At 58.2% G+C, this 15,539-nt stretch overlaps 8 protein-coding genes across 8 annotated transcripts; 1 reads left to right on the top strand and 7 right to left on the bottom strand.

Moving 5' to 3' along the window:
• Positions 1–514: 514 nt before the first annotated feature.
• On the bottom strand, positions 515–664 carry DL89DRAFT_211896 (GATA-domain-containing protein; the record flags this gene model as incomplete). The annotated part of the gene is made up of 1 exon (XM_040884212.1): positions 515–664. A coding segment is annotated over one exon (150 nt), but the record flags the coding sequence as incomplete, so codon positions are not given.
• Positions 665–3,129: 2,465 nt separating this feature from the next.
• On the bottom strand, positions 3,130–3,882 carry DL89DRAFT_102313 (uncharacterized protein). Its single transcript, XM_040883007.1, has one exon. The coding sequence runs from the start codon at positions 3,629–3,631 to the stop codon at positions 3,176–3,178; it is 456 nt and encodes a 151-aa protein (XP_040745280.1). The 5' UTR covers positions 3,632–3,882; the 3' UTR covers positions 3,130–3,175.
• A 592-nt stretch (positions 3,883–4,474) lies between these two features.
• On the bottom strand, positions 4,475–5,894 carry DL89DRAFT_102323 (uncharacterized protein). The gene has a single exon (XM_040883008.1). It carries the CDS (start codon positions 5,737–5,739, stop codon positions 4,564–4,566), a length of 1,176 nt encoding a protein of 391 aa, XP_040745279.1. The 5' UTR covers positions 5,740–5,894; the 3' UTR covers positions 4,475–4,563.
• Positions 5,895–7,368: 1,474 nt separating this feature from the next.
• DL89DRAFT_277577 (ADP-ribosylation factor-like 1-like protein) lies at positions 7,369–8,118 on the bottom strand (the record flags this gene model as incomplete). The annotated part of the gene is made up of 3 exons (XM_040889453.1): positions 7,369–7,797; positions 7,906–8,015; positions 8,115–8,118. 3 exons carry the CDS (start codon positions 8,116–8,118, stop codon positions 7,369–7,371), a joined length of 543 nt encoding a protein of 180 aa, XP_040745278.1.
• A 219-nt stretch (positions 8,119–8,337) lies between these two features.
• Positions 8,338–9,241, top strand: DL89DRAFT_102393 (uncharacterized protein). The gene has a single exon (XM_040883009.1). It carries the CDS (start codon positions 8,584–8,586, stop codon positions 9,040–9,042), a length of 459 nt encoding a protein of 152 aa, XP_040745277.1. The 5' UTR covers positions 8,338–8,583; the 3' UTR covers positions 9,043–9,241.
• A 616-nt stretch (positions 9,242–9,857) lies between these two features.
• Positions 9,858–10,742, bottom strand: DL89DRAFT_255576 (uncharacterized protein; the record flags this gene model as incomplete). Its single annotated transcript, XM_040885369.1, has 1 exon — positions 9,858–10,742. The coding sequence occupies one exon, from the start codon at positions 10,740–10,742 to the stop codon at positions 9,858–9,860; it is 885 nt and encodes a 294-aa protein (XP_040745276.1).
• Positions 10,743–11,511: 769 nt separating this feature from the next.
• DL89DRAFT_291139 (uncharacterized protein) lies at positions 11,512–12,277 on the bottom strand (the record flags this gene model as incomplete). Its single annotated transcript, XM_040890167.1, has 3 exons — positions 11,512–11,593; positions 11,633–11,874; positions 11,906–12,277. 3 exons carry the CDS (start codon positions 12,275–12,277, stop codon positions 11,512–11,514), a joined length of 696 nt encoding a protein of 231 aa, XP_040745275.1.
• A 362-nt stretch (positions 12,278–12,639) lies between these two features.
• Positions 12,640–15,375, bottom strand: DL89DRAFT_255574 (uncharacterized protein; the record flags this gene model as incomplete). The annotated part of the gene is made up of 6 exons (XM_040885368.1): positions 12,640–12,828; positions 12,854–13,126; positions 13,168–13,570; positions 13,626–14,397; positions 14,432–14,940; positions 14,975–15,375. The coding sequence occupies 6 exons, from the start codon at positions 15,373–15,375 to the stop codon at positions 12,640–12,642; spliced, it is 2,547 nt and encodes an 848-aa protein (XP_040745274.1).
• Positions 15,376–15,539: the final 164 nt, after the last annotated feature.

Here is a 15,539-nt window from a genome sequence, read left to right as displayed (position 1 = left end):
CAGGAGCTGGTCTGGCTTAGTTGGAGGGTGGCTGGTGGTGCGGCATGCTGCGCATTGTCTGGGCCATGCCGGGATGCGGGCGCTGCTGCTGCTGCTGCTGCTGGTGCGAGAGCAGCGGGCTGTTGCTGCTGCTCGCTGGCATTGTCATCGACTGCTGCATGTGCGTGCGAGGCCCTGCAGCTCCACCCACAGGCATCGTGGGCGCATGGGCAGCATTGGGCCGCGACAGCGTCACCGGATGGTGGATTCCGCTGTGCTGCTGGGGTCTGCTACCGGGCGCATAGCGCTGCTGCTGCGGCTGGTGCTGCTGTTGCGGCTGCTTGGGGACATGGCTGCCGCTGGGCTGCATCTGCATCTGTTGTTGCTGCTGCTGCTGCTGCTGCTGCTGCTGCTGCTGCTGCTGCTGCTGCTGCATGGGGCTGGCTGCTGGCTGCTGGAGTCTATTCTGCTGCTGCGGTGGCGGCTGCTGCTTGTCGCCATTGCTGCTGCTGCTGTTGTTTTTCTTGGAGCCATTGCGGTTGCGCTTCTTGATCACGTTGGTCTTCAGGCTGAGCGGCCTGGTAACGCCATGCAGCTTGTAGAACAGCCCGCACGCATTGCACAGCGGCTTGCCCTCAGGATCGCGTCGCCACAGCGGCGTGGTTGTGGTTGAGCAGTTGGAGCACACAAGCGGGTGGCCGTTCGAGTTGCTGGCTGATGCATTGCTGCTGCCGCCTGCTGCTGCTGCCCCTGCCACGTGCTTGCCATTGGGAGTCGGCGACTGCCGCTTGACTTCCCTTTTCGCCTGCTTCTCCTCCTTCTTTGCCTGCTTGTCGCCGCCAGACACCTTGGTGCGCTTGTTCTGCACTGCCGCCGGCCCCGAGTCGCTTGCCGCTGCCGACGCCGACCCGCGGCTGCGCTTGGCTGGCTTTTTCATCCCCTCCTCTGACGACGCCGTCGCCGGGTCCACCTCCATGGGTTGGAACGCCAGCTTGTTGTTGCTCAGCACCGCCTGCTGCTGCTGCTGTTGCTGCGCGGGCATGTCGATGGCGCTCGGGTCGATTGTGCGAGGCACGTCGGCGCCATAGAGCGACGACTGCGCTCCGGAAACCCCCGCCAGCGCCGCCGAGGTTGGGATCGAAACCGAGCCCTCGCTGGTGGCTGCTGCTGCTGTGGTGGCCATCTGGCTAAAGTACAGCATCTGCAGCGCATCGGTGCTGGGCTGCTTACTGCCAGCGCTCTGGCTCTTGTCCTTGCTGATGGCTGACAGCATTGAGCTTAGGTCATGCGTCTCCGACACACGTGCTGCGCTCTGCACATCGTCGCCCGGCATGGCCATCGAGCGCCAGCCGCGCGTCAGCGTCGCATCTGCTGGCACTGCTGCGGCTGCCTGTAGCCCGGCAAACGACGGGTTGACGAAGCTCTGTGCCTCAATGGCCTTGACCAGTGCCGAGTCCATGGCCGAGGCCACCGGCAGCTGCGAGCCGAGCCCGAACGCGCTGTAGAACGCGGCTGTGATCGGGTCGCTCTCGTGCGCTGGCGCCTGGCCGTTGCCTGCCAGCATGAATGGGTTGGTGTTGGGCACTGCCGTGGCTGTGGTAAACGGGAACCCGCTGCCCAGCGCCCCCGATGTGCCTGCCCCCAGCGCCCCCAGCGCCGAGCCGCTGAACCCGAGTGACCCCGTGGGGCTCGCCAGCAGGTCGCTGTCCAGCAGCAGCCCGCCGCTGACTGCCGTCGGTGCCTGCTGCCGGCTCGCTGTCGACGACCGCCGCCGCTGGTGCTGCTGGTGCTCCTGAGCCGAGTCGATGTTCTTTGCTGTGACCCTTGGCTGCTGCAGTTGGTGCTGCTGCAGTTGGTGCTGTGCCTGCTGCTGCGCAAACGCATCAGGGCATCTCGATGTCCTGCTGCTCCTTCTGCACGTTGCTGTTGCTGCTGCCCGAAGCAGCGCTGGACCGCCGCCGCATGCTGACCTGCCGGGTCAATTGGCCGCGTTGTCGGCGACGTGCGCTCCTGCTGCCGCTTGACGTGCATCCGCAGGAATCTTGTGAATCCGCCGTCGTCAAAGTACATCCCGCTCGACGTCGCAATGTGGTTTGGGTCCACAAAGAATATGTTGCTGTGCTCGTCGTCATCAGACTCGATGTGTGCGCGCTGGCCCTGCTGCTGCTGCTGCTGGTTCTGCTGCTGCTGCTGCTGCTGTGGTGGGCCGGCTTGTGATAATGTAGTCTTTTCTGCCGGCTCCTCGGTGCTGCTCTCCTCGCTTTCCTCATCCAAGGCTGCTGCTGCCCTGTGACGGCGATGCTGACCCTGATGGTGACTGGCTTGCTGCCCTCTCATTGTCGTCCTGCACTGGCGAGGTCCGTCCCGACACCATGGCCGATGACACTGCTGTCGAGATTGGCCGCGACTTGATCGCCGACGCAATCGCCACCGCTGCTGCCAGCGATGGCCGCGTATCCCGCTGGTATTCGTCCAGCAAAAACAGCGCATTGGACGGCGCAAACACCGACGCATCCGCAAATAGTGTCTCGGTCGCGCTCATCGAGAACGTCTCGGGCCGATCCGACGACTGCACCACGAACGATTCGGGGTCTGGAACCGAGTCCTCGTCATCAAAGTCAAGCTCGTTGTCCGGACTCGCCCAGCGGATCACGTCCGCTTGCCTCTGCAGGCTCTTTGCCGTGCGCCGACTCGCGCAGCGACGAGATCAGGGCATATGCGATGTCTGCTGCTGGCTGGTGCACGGCCGACGATTGTGCGAGCAGTCCTAGAAACATTGTGCAAATGGGGGGTTTCGGATAATGTAAGTACGCAGGGGGGTGTCTGAATAGCGGCAGTAGTGGAGTTAGAGTTAATTTAGAAGTACAAGAACAGGAGCCGTATGTGTTGCAAAAGGAGAGATCTGTGCGGAGCAATAATAACAAAATAACTGAATAGGAGAGGAGAAGAGAAGAAGAGCTGGTATGTCTGTTCTGTCTTGTCACCGCAAAGCACACATCCACATCAACAGAAAGAGTCTTTGGAGAAAACGACGGGTGCGGGAAGGATGGGAGAGGATGTGGATACTAGAATCGCAAGTCTGCGCACGGGCGGTGGCAAAAAGAAAGAGGAAAATGGGCGATACTTTTAATATGCGGGCGACGCAAACACGCAAAATGAAAGAGGTGCGCCAGGCGCGCCCCGCCCAGTCAGGCATTTAAGGACTGGCCACACGAAAGAAAACGGTCGGGAAAGGCAGGAGGGGCGGTTGCAAAGAGTGGAAAAATTTGCCGCTGAGAATATTTTCACTGTGTGAATCGGGCAGTGGGTGGGCTGTGTGGGGAGGGGTCCACGGCCGGTTCTGGAACCCCGCCCGCCTATAAGCGCGCTTTGCGATCGAGGGAAACAAAATTTTTCGATAGCTGCAAGGAGCAGAGGCTTTTATCCTGGACCCACTGCTGCTGGCGCCGGATATAAGCGCACTTTTACTCGCCACAGCCGGCGCCGTCCCCGGGCAAAACGCGAGTTCCTTGGAACCGCACCCTTTTTGGGGCTTGTGAAAGCCGTCACAAAGGCGACGGACCTTGTGCAATTCTGTGTGCCCGGGCTGTGCAAGCGCGGCTGTGTGCGAGGAGGCAAGAGAAGCAGAGATCCAAAACAAGCTCCGAACCATACGTGGTACGCCAGACCGGTGAGCCAATGGTGGGCCGGGTCCGGCAATACGAAGAAAAAGACAGCGCACTGACTCCCGGTGTCCATTGGACGCAGCTCCGCAACCGATACCAAGGCAAAGAGAAGGAAAAAGCGACAAAACTGGAGTGCCAATCGTAGATCACAGACACATCATACCACATTCTGTGTTTGTGCGCCCATCCCCTCCTCAGGCACTGCCGTAGAGCGTAATCACAAGCCAGCACAAGCCAGCCAGAGCAGCCCGCCGCGCCAGCACGCCTTCCGCCCGGGCCCATCGCCCCTTTGGTGGATGACCCGTGGTGTTCGGCGCCGCCACGTACGCGGCAGCCCGGGGCGGTGAATGAAAAAGCCCAGGAGAACCAAACAAACACGGGGCCATGTGCTTGTGCAATGCCAGTGGAGGACGGAATCACCCCCGTCACTCGGTGGCTACCACATTGTGCTGGCCAGGACATGAAACCAGAAAAGCAGTCCCCTCACCCGCAGACCCAGGCGGGCATTGGATGCGCGTCGTTGCGACAGAGATTGTGCTGCTCCGGCTAACGCATGCAATGCAATGGCGGGCATGCTCGGGGATGCGCCCGGGGGAAGATTGGGGGTGGGTGCGAACAAACTATAGCTTTCGTGCGATAATCTCTGCTCCTTCCAGAGATAAAACACCAGTCCCAGACATCATGTCCGCACGCATGGCCGGCGGCGGTGATGTTGCTGGCGGCAGGCCAGGTGGTGGATGATAGGGAGGGGCCACGGCCGAAAGCCCGCCCACATGTGGCCAAGTCACAAGCAAGTACTAATTTCGCCATGCAGGAGTGGCCCGTCCTCTCCGCATTTTCCTCTTTGCATAACCAGCGCTGCGTATCGTCACAGCCCTTCCGGATCAATCCGCACTCACTCACATAGCAACACTTACCTTCAGCCTGCTTCTGCACGGACGACGACGGCGGCGGCGGCGGCTGGCGATAACGTCGCCGGCTCGGGGCGGCTGCTAGCTGGGCCGCAGCCATGGCTGGGCGTGGACCTACTGAGCCCCATGTGTGGTGGCTGGTGCATCGACGACCCAATGCCCACTTCGGCAAACCTGTGGCTCCGGTGCTGCTCCAAGTCCGAGCCGCCGCTCTGCTCCTCAGACCAATGCAGCGGCACAGGCGATTGCAGCGGGTTACTCGACAGAAGCCCGGTCTCCTGGCCCCCGCTACTGCTGGTGCTGCTGTCGCCAGGCTGGGCCGCAGCCTCGGACGGTGTGCTCTGACCCAGTGCTGAGGCGCGGGCATCGATGAACCGCGTGTCAAAGATCGTGCTGGTAATTGCGTCTAGCCCGGGTCCGCCCAGAAGGGCGCTTGGCATTGGGAATCCAGCAGATGTTGGCCAAGTCTGTTGCTGGGCCTGCTGTTGCTGTGTCTGCTGTTGAGGGCCAGGAATGGCTGCTGACTGTGTACCTGGCATCATAAACAGCGAGGCATCGAACGGCGTTGCGCCCCACAGCTGCTCCAGCGGCCTCGCCAGCTCCATATCCAAATCAAAGTCCAACAATGACCCGCTGTGGTTCTGCATCAGCTGCTGCTGCTGCTGCTGGTGAATCGCGGCGAACGCACTCTGGCTATGCTGCATCATCTGCATAGGCTGCTGCTGCTGTTCGCCAGCAACAACGGTCTGAGACGATGCCCTCCGCTGCATATTCCCCAGCTGCGGGCCTTGTGTCCCGTACATCGCCGCAGCAATCGGATTGTTGACCAGCGTGGCCACGCTGCTTTCGCGCCGATCTGAGCGACTATGGCCGATGTCCATATTCGCCGCTGCCAAGGACTTGTTCTTGCGATCCATTGCCTGTCTTGCGCGCTGGCGCTTCTGATTGAGAGCCCGCCGGGTGCTCATCCGCCACAGGATGTTGCGTGTCCGCTTGCCGTTGGGCAAGAGCGACTCGGAGCGGTTGTACAGCTGCATGAGTGCATCAGGAGAACACGCGGGATTCTCGTCGATCGGGCAGTGCTGTGGCCCGCTACGCCGCGCCTGTGCGCCTGCTGTGACTGCTGTGTAATCCATTGTGGAACGCGCCAGGGTATCGCCCGCCTGGGCTGGCGGACGAGGCATCTGGTCTGCCAGCGGACCAAACTTTAGCACTACACGGGGAAGGGGGAACGCAGCATTGCCAAATACGGCATAAAGTCCACCAGCGCTGCTTCGTGGTCAGTGTTGACGAAAGTCCAGACATTTGCACTGCACACTGGCTTTGGAGGCATAGGATCCGATATCCAGAACAAGTAGCAATATGTGCAATACACGCTGCGTGCGCCTCCTGCCCCATTCACATGGCCGGCTTTGTTGTTGCTTATGCACTGCCAATGCCGGCAGGACCCCCACTTCATTTCAGGCATCCCCAAGCCGGTCCCTGTCGTGGCATCAACGTGCTATGGCGATGTCTGCCACCAGACAATGCAGACAAAAAGCCAGAAAAGGAGGCCCGCATCGGCGGCACTGGCAAAAGGCCAGATCCGGCGCCAAGCTGCCTGCCCCTCTCTTCTCCATGACACAAGACACAGACACACGACTATTTTCTTGTCGCAGCAACACGTGAAACAACATACCTTGGTCCATGATTTGCGCCAGTGATGTGTATCCCATGTCCACAGGCTGCTGCTGCTGCTGCGGCGGCTGCTGCTGATGAGCTCTGTTGACCGGCGACATCATGGCAGGGTGACTGACCGCATGCGCGTACGCTGCCGATGTGGGTAGCGACGGCGTCGGACTATGAATCTGCACGCTCGGACCGCTGCTGGAGGGCACGGAAAGAGCATTGCTGAGCCTGGGAAGAGCACGTCGGTTACTGAGCGGCCGCTGCTGTTGTTGATCATTGCCAGACTTTGCGCTGGTGGTGCTATGTGTGGTTACTGCTGTGCCCCGAGAGCGATTATGTAGAGCACAAAGGGGTGGGCGCACCAAAAGATACACCGCTAGGGTTAAAAAGAGAAAAAGAGAAGTAATACGTGCGCTCGGACTATATGCCCTGTCTAGGGATATGCGCTTCGCTGCTGTGTCCAGGAAAGAGAAGAAATAAGCACCGCAGGGGCAGCTGGTAAGCAATAAAGGCTGTGGCTGGCGTGGGCCTCCGTCCTAGTTATATGGGAGATAAGAGCAGCGGCGAGGTTTGTGGCCGCAGAAATGTGTAGAGAGGAAGAAAAAATAAAACGCTCGAATTGACGTGCAGGTGGAGAGGGGAGAAAGAGCTGCTAATTGATGGCAGCCGTTAACCGCCAGCTGCTCTGGATAAAAAAGCGTGACTGGCCTTTCATCTGCGCCCAGGTTTTTCTTTTACCCATGGAATGCACGGGCCTTGCCCAATGGCGTTGGACCAGCTGCTGGCCCCGGCTGGGCTGGTGTGTGCGAGCGCGCCCGCTTTTCGCTCTTCCCTGGCGCTATACTCCCGTCTGCGCGCAGACCGGTTTGCTTGTGTTCTGCTGCTCCCACCACCAAATACCCGGCCCGCCGGGGTGCTCCTGGATTGGGCACCCGCCCCTCAGGCCAGGCACAGAGCCAAATACAGGCTGAACTGGTCTGACTCATTTCAGGCTGCCCGCCCTTGATCCGTAGAGCCAAATCGGGCGAACCTGGCTCAAACCAGGAGCAGCGGACAGCGGAGATTGCCGCATTTTCGCACAGGATTCAATGGAAGCACAAGTTTTTTTTCTGGTTCCAAGAAGCGATTAAAAATGGCAAGAGGCTTCAAGTGCCCTTGATCGCGTTGACCAGCCAGTCCAAGCCCTCGTCAAGACCCTCGCCCTTCAGCGCGCTGGTCCGGTATATGCTCCACTGGCGGTTCTTGAGGCGCGGCAGCCCCAGGGCCTCCGACACCTCGGCTGCGCTCATGGCGCCCTTCATGTCCTGCTTGTTGGCAAACACCAGCAGCACCGACTCCTTGAGCTCCTCCTCCTGCAGCATCGAGGCTAGCTCGTCACGTGATGTGCCTATCCGGTCACGGTCGCAGCTGTCCACCACGTAGATCACGGCATCCGTGTTCGCGTAGTAGCACCGCCAGTACGGCCGGATGCTGGTCTGTCCGCCCAGGTCCCACACCTGGAACTTGATGTTCTTGTATGTCACCGTCTCCACGTTGAACCCGATCGTTGGGATTGTCGACACGACCTCTCCGACCTACGGGGGACACGTTGTGCAATGAGCCCAGCGATTCTGTTTTTGCCAGAGATCACGCCGTGCGCCCGCCCACCGCCGCGTGCGGAGGCGGCTGATGTGTATCCTTACCTGCAGCCGGTACAGAATCGTCGTCTTTCCGGCGCCGTCGAGTCCGAGAATCAGAATCCTGACCTCCTTGTCGCCCCACAGGTTGCTGAACAGCTTTGTAAAGTACTGGCCTACAGCAAGCTTGGTGGAGCAGGGTAGGCATTAGCCACACGGAAAACGCTGGGTCATCTTTGCATGCCTGCTCACCTCGCTGACAACAGCAATCGTACCCATCTCAGAAATGCAGAAAATGTAATGCTCCTGTCGCGTCCTTGTCGCTCGATTCGGCGGTGTACCCAGGGTGCAGTGCAAATAAAAAGGGCAATTGAAGGAAATAGGAACGCGGGGTGATGAGAGAAGAAAAGAGAAGAAAAGAGAAAGGAGAGACAAAAGAGCAGTTAATTTTCGTGCTGTGGCTTTTAGCAAGACACCGAAAACGCCGCACCATGCCACATAGCAGAGCTTCACATGTCGTGTATTGGAAAACGGTTCGATACTTGGTAAATGTCTTTATGTTTTTGAAAGTCGCGCTCGCTTGCACTGCCTTAGATGTGGGCCGGCGTGTCGGCAACCTTGGTAGGCAGGAAGGTGATGCTGGACTCGGCATCGGCGTCCTCGGTCACCGAGGGCAGCTCAAAGTCCTTGATCTCCTTGGCGTAGTACTTGAGCAGGGCGTCCTTGGCCGCGCGGTGCTCGGCCATGCGCAGCGAGCTGCCAAAGCCGTTGCCCACCATGCGCGTGCCGCTGAAGATGCCCACAATGAACACCGGCGACGCCGTGAACCGGACCAGTCTCCTTCAGGATGCGCGCCACAGGGAACTCCATGCCCTTGCGCTTAGTCAGCGCAATCAGCATGCGCTTCGGATACTTGATCTGCATCACGCTCTCGACGTCCACCGGCTTGCTCAGGATGTGCTTGTGGATGAACTGCTTGGCCGCCTGCTGCGCCCTGGTCGTGGTAGATTGCGCCCACCAGCGCCTGCACGCCCTTGCCAAGCACCTTGGTCAGGCCCACGTTCGGCGCCTCCTTGCTTGACGCCATCCACCGCATCGCCGGCTTCATGCCAAAGTGCTTGGCCACCTCCGCCAGGCTCGTCAGACCAAAGTTCGCGTGCTGCACGTCCTGCAGCGTCTCCGTCGGCAGGTTCGGGTACTTGACGTGCAGGTACTCGCCACATACAGGTTCAGCACCCGCTTGCCCATCCACTCCAGCCGCTCGTTGGACGGCAGCCGTCCGTTCTCAAACGACTTGTGTGTGCACACCTGCTCCATGAGCCCGGCGTCCTTGAACTTGAGGTTCAACCGAGCCTCCAGCGCCGCAAACGTCGTTGATCCAGCCTCTGCCATCACCGGCTGCCGGCTGCCCTCGCCCTTGGCTGTGGCCAGGAACCGCACCGATCCGCTGATCGTGGCGGCGCCGTTGCTGCTCAAAAAGTGCTGGCCGATCGAGGCCGCCAGCCGCCTGCGTGTAATCGAGGTTGCGGAGAACATCCTTGTAAGTGAGGGGTGGTTTCTGGTAGTAGTCTGAATCAGCCGGTCAAAATAATTGGCTGAATTTATCTGGGTCTCCTGCGGTTAAGGGCACGTCCGGGTCTTCTGCTTATACGCCTGGGGCAAAAACAAACGAGGCAAGGATCAGGAGAGAAGGAGGCTGCGAATGCGTTGTGTTTGAAATGTAAAGGAAAGTAGCAAATTGGAGTGCACCGCGAGGGGAGAGAAGGGGTGTCGGAGCCGGCTTTATCTTCAGCACTGCGATTTCGCTCATCAAAATGCACCAGGCACAGCGAAAAAATATCAGGCGGGAGATCAAGGACCGGTGATCGATCACGGATGATCAGGCACCTATTGCCTGCTGCTTGGCGTTTGCATTGCGTGTCCTGTCTACAACGTCCATGGCAGATGCCATATATATATGCGTCCATTATATTTCAAAGCCTTAAACATGCGCATGAAATAGCGACCACTATCCTGCCTTACGCCGTGATGATGCTGTTGAACACATTCCAGTACTGCCTGCGGGTGTCAGACATCGACGTGCCAATACCGTTTACAATGTAGTCCTCGAAGCTGGCCTCGCTGCCCTCAATAAGCTTGGCCGGGTTGTTGTAGAAGCTGCTTGCCTTGTGTGTCAGGAACCAGAAGCCGGAGGCGAAGCTGTCGTCATCGTTGAGGACCAGCTCGCGCACAGCGTTCTTGGTGCTATCAGACGGCTCACCGCCCGCTCCCAGCAGGGCGTTGGCCTGCTCAGGATGCAGGGACTTGGCGTACTCCTCGACAAAGTTGTAGAACATCATGTTGCGCGTGCCCTGGCCGGGGCGTCCAGGCTCGGGATAGTGGTTGATATTGAACATCCAGTCAGCCGACTCCTGGGCCATCAGCGAAAGAATGGCCACGGCCTCGCTGCGACGCGTGATGTTGTACTTCTGCAGCGCCTTGTTGATAGCGGAAAGTGCACGCGCGTTTGACGCACACTCGGTGGGCCGGGCAGAGCAGTTTCCGTCGCCAACGCGAGCCGGAACAGCACGGTCAAGATCGGCTGCCTTCACCTGGAAGACGCCGCTGGGCACCGACGACGGCACTGCCGTGGTGTAATCGCTACCGGTGCTGCTGGGCGGGACCGACACAGCACTGCTCGTGGCTGCTGCAGTGGACTCGGCAGCGCTGGTGTACGCAGGAGTCGGAGCACTGGTGGGGACTGCGTCAGTGGTGGGAGCAGAAGCAGAGTAAGCGGGCGTGCTGCTGTATGCGGGGGCCGAGGACTGCGACGAAGCAGAGGAGGCAGGTGGCACAGGGCAGCGCCCAGCAACAGTGACCTGGGCAACGAGGCCGAGAAGCGCGATGGCAGAAACAAACTTCATTGCTGAGGGTGCGAAGCTATGTCAAGGTTGCTAGCGATTTTCGTTAGAAAGAGATGAAGAAAGAGTCCTGCTCTATCTAGAAGAGTAAAAGGGTGCAATGCTGCTTTGGAGAGATGGGGTGAAGTGGAGGGAGGAGAGACAATGCGGTCCGGCAGCTGGTCATGTCTTTATATGCGCACGCTTGCAGGGAGCGATGTCTTTTTTTTTTTTTGCGAACGCTGAATAGGTTCAAAAATAAACGTAGCCTTTGGCTCTTTGGTCGGAAAAGAGTATTGTTCCTGCACCTGGGATGCCTGGTCCAATGGCGGATTCGCGCACCGGTTTTTGGGCTTGCAAGCGCAAAGAGCTGCACCGGTGTTTTGTGGATTTTCAGCAAAGGCGGAGACAAGGCGAGGCAAGAGGGATTCTGTCCACACAGGTGCAATCAATGCCATTGCCTCCCAGACCCGGAAGCCAACAGCATGGCTGTTTGCCGCCGATCCGAGAAAGTGTCGACAATGCCACCAAGGCTGGCGTGTTTGCCAAACCCATGGCCGGCTTCACACCAGGCTCCCAGCCGCACCGGCTGTCCTCCAGCTTCATTAGCTGCATTGTTTGCGCAGGCTGTCTATTTAGCCTGCACTTTCGAATTCCTGGATTATATACGCCTATTTATAGCCAGCCTGTTCCGAGTATAAACATGATTTTGCAGCATTGAGGGTGCCATTCTATTCACAAACCCCCTCCCTGGACCCCCCAAAAATCAGCAGGTGTCTGCTACTGGCTGGTTTCAGGAGAAGGAAGGCAAAAGTGCTGCAGCTGCGATGCAGGCAGTGGCAGACCACGACGCGCCGATCCAGCGAGGCGGGCCGCTTGCAGCGCTGCTGCCCCGATTTGTAGTTGAGGCTGACAGGGCATCAGCAGCGGCCGAGATGGGCTCGACTTCGATCAGTGATAAGACCGCGTCGTTGACCGCATTCCACGTGACATTGCGCGCATCGTCCCAGGACGCGCCCACGCCATTGACTATGTAGTCCTTAAAGTCCTGCCACTGGCCGTCGCGCAGCTTGTCCGGGTTGTTGTAGTAGCTGCTTGCCTCATGCGCCAGGAACCAGAAGCCGGAGCCGAAGCTGTCGTCATCGCCGAGGACCAGCTCGCGCACCGCGTTCTTGGTGGCATTGGACTGGACTCGACCCTGACGACTCCAGCAGCGCGTGGGCCTTGTCTGCATACAGGTACTTGGCGTACTCCTCAATAAAGTTGTACATCAACATGCTGCGTGTGCCCTGGCCGGGACGTCCAGGGTCTGGAAAGTGGTTGATGTTGTACAGCCAGCTGGCCGACTCGAATGCCTCAAGCGCAAGCACAGCGACGACCTCGCTGCGTCGAGAGATCCTGTACTTTAGCAGCGCGTGGTTAATCGCCTCAAGTGCCTGCGAATTGGTCGCGCACTCGCTGGTCGCGTTTCTGCAGGAGGTCGCGCTAGCGCGGCCCGGAACTGCAGCATTGAGCTGCTCGATGGTGATGGCCGACTGGGCGTGCACCATACTGGCCATGGTACACAGAGCGCCGAGAACGGCGAGTGCTGAAGCCATCGCTTTTAGAGGAGAAAAGAGCATGTTGGAAAAGTGGATAGCAGCAGAGCAGCAAGGAGCTGAAAAGTGGCAGAGGGCATGAATGCGGGCTTCTCACTGCCGGCGTTCCTTCTCCCACAGACTGACATCGCTTTTAAATGCCCAGGGTGGCCCACACGTCACTGTCCAGGCTAGGAAAAAAATTGACAACCCCTCTCAGATCTATTTTCGACAAATGTAGATCTTTGGAGTGCAAACTGCATGTGTGGAAGACGAGACCAAATGCTGTCTTGCCATCTACAATAGGCGAAAGTAAGAATAAAAACAGACGCCAAACGGCATATCTAAAAGCTCTCTAGCACCCACTTGGCGTCAATGCCACCACCGCGCTTCATATGCCAGCCAGGCATGTAGTGGTCGTCAGTGCGGAACTTGCGGACAAAGACCTGGCCTCTAATGTCGACCAGTTTGAGCTTGACATCACACCCAGGAACCGTAGTGACACGTCTGCCAAGTCCTGTCGGCTGCAACGGCTTTGTTGAATTCAGAGCTGCTCACGGTCAGCGTGCGGATGATCCTGATAAGGTCGTCGATGGTTTCAACTGCCTCGTTGTTGAGCTCGGTGATGAAACCACCACTGCTAACGGCCACATTCTCGCCTGGCGAACCGCATTTATAAAACGACGTGAAAGCTGTCGACGGGATCGAGGCTGATGAGCGGTACGCAGACACATATGGCTCCTGAATGAACAGCCCTGCCCAGTACAAGTAGCGGCGAGTATTGGTCTCGCAAGGATGGGTGGTGCTGACAGCGACAGCTATCTCCTGGCCCTGCCGCAAGACGGTGAGGTCGGACGCTTCCCTTTTCGTACAGAAATGGCAACATCATCGATCCGGCGAACAAGATTGTTGCCAACACTCAGGATTATGTCGCCAACTTCAACGCCCGGCGCCTCCACCGCACCCGGAATGTCCAGCTGCTTGACCAGGAACACAGAGCTTTCGCAGTCTGCAACTGCCAGGATTCGCGCAACCCATTTGTCAGAAAGCCCGTATCCTCTGGCTTCGGCCAGCGAGATCCTGGAAAGACGGGCATTCAGCGTCCGTACAATGTCTGGATACTCGCTGCTGGATCTCATCCTCTCAGCGAGCTTGCTGATATGAACCAGATCAACACCAGTGAATACCTTCGGATGGTGGTCCTTGTAGCAAAGCGGTAGCTGGATCCAGAGGCCGAGTACATGGCCGTCCGAATTGCAAATGGCACCCGAGGAGCTGTTTTCGCAGTTGCTTGCGCAAAGAACATCGATGATATCGAAAGTTGAAATACGTGGTAGCGTCATGTTCCTTGCAGGATTTATCGCCCTCGTAGAGATACCGGTCAACAATCCGACTGTAGAAGACCTGGGGCTGCATAAACGGATTGGTGCCAAGAACCGTGATCTCCTGGCCAACCGTGAGGCGGCTTTCCCCGCACCAGTACTTAGTGTCGACTGGAAGATCGGAAACCAGGGCATCTGCAGCGGGGCCGAGATCAGAAGGGTCGTACTTGAGGAGGATCAATGGGTACAGCGGATGGACATAGACAACCGTTGCAGACACCTGAAGGGTGTTGCGTATGGTAATCAGCACATTTGCTGCCGATCCGTGGAATGCGCTGGCACTGCACACGACGATGCCAGCCAACCTGTCAAGCACGAACCCTGTATCTGACGCGGCTCCCCCACTGCAGTTATCAGCAGGGAGACATGCTGCTGAGGTAATACGGACTATGCTCCTCCAAACACTGTGCAGATTGGCGTGGGCGCTTGACAGGGCACGCGGGATAACATCAGCTGTTGGTAGCAATAGCGCAGCCTCTGAAGCATTGCTGCCAGCCTCCTTGCATCGCATCTCGACGTCTTCCACCGACCAGAATCCGCTCTCCATGCTCCATGTAAACAGTCTAACAGGACCCATGTTCTCGGCCAGGCTCGTCGTAGCCACAACATAGTCGAGTGTGTTCTGATAATTAGCAACCTTCATTACCACGTGTTGGCCACCCGGAGCAGAACGGAATGCATCCAAGAGTGCCGTGAGATTCGGTGTGGGAGTCCCGTTTACTGACAATATGAGACGGTATGTCTTTTTATCGACAGTGGGCAAGGAACATGGTAGTGCTTCCTGCAATAAAAACCCCGGTGAGCACAGACGAATGGCTTAGAGCCAGCGAAAGGGACATGTCATGAAGCGTAGCCAGTGCAAAGTGGAGTAGCCGGGTAGGTGTGGCGTCATACATGTCTTGCACACAAACAGTGACAGGAACCAGCTTGCCCTTGCGCCAGACGACAAACTCAACAGTGCAGCCAACGCTGGCATCCAGCACCGACTCCAAGCCAACGAAATCGCAGATGGGCTTGCCGTCCATGTCAATGACAATGTCGCCGACTTCCAAGGCCCCGTCTGCAGGGCCCTTGTGCAGAACCTTGTCAACAACTATCATGCCCTCCGACTTGGGGTTGGCCAGGCGAGACTCTTCGATTTCCTGCTCTGGCAGTCCCAGACGCTGCGCCTCCTGGTACGACTCGAATAGAAACGCTGTCTGGATAGTCCCGCGGGGGGTGCGTTCGCCACGCCTCACATACTCCGAGCGAATACACCACTCGCTCAAGCGGCAAGAAGAAGCTAGAGTTTTCGTACCGAGATACTGCTGCACTCAGCGCTATGGCATTGCCGCCGATGTCCAAGAGCGGCGAGCCAGAGACACCACCTGTAGAAGTGGTTGATGCCTGGCAATAAAAGGTGTTTACGTCATAGCCGTCAGTTAGAATAGGCGGATTCCGGTTGACCTGGGATAGTGTGCCTGCGCACACCGTCATCTTCTCCCCGGCTGCATTGCCAATGAGCTGGAATGGAACACCAGGTCTAGCACCGTCGGGAAACAGCCTTATTGCCTTCGGCTGGGTGTGCTTCAATGCTGCAGGGTCATAGCGGAAGAAGGCAAAATCATGGATCGGGTCGTAATGGACTGGCTGGAGGTAGACGTATTCGTTCGTGTCAAATGTGGCCTTGTGGATACCAGGGCCGGACTCCAAGGACATGCCTGTTCGACAGAATAATCCCAAGGTCGCAATCTACAACGAAGCCAGTTGCAAAGTTGCAGGCGGCAGTGGTAAGGCTGAAATCGAAAGGGAAGACTATCTCAATGGCCACGATAGAGTTGCGGACCTCGAACATGGACGTCTTCCCACCTGCGCTCATGCCC

Source organism: Linderina pennispora (assembly GCF_002104995.1).
Source record: "Linderina pennispora strain ATCC 12442 chromosome Unknown DL89scaffold_3, whole genome shotgun sequence".
NCBI lineage: Eukaryota > Fungi > Kickxellomycota > Kickxellomycetes > Kickxellales > Kickxellaceae > Linderina > Linderina pennispora.
The sequence above is the reverse complement of the archived record's forward strand: the minus strand, read 5'-3'. Positions and strand labels throughout refer to the sequence as shown.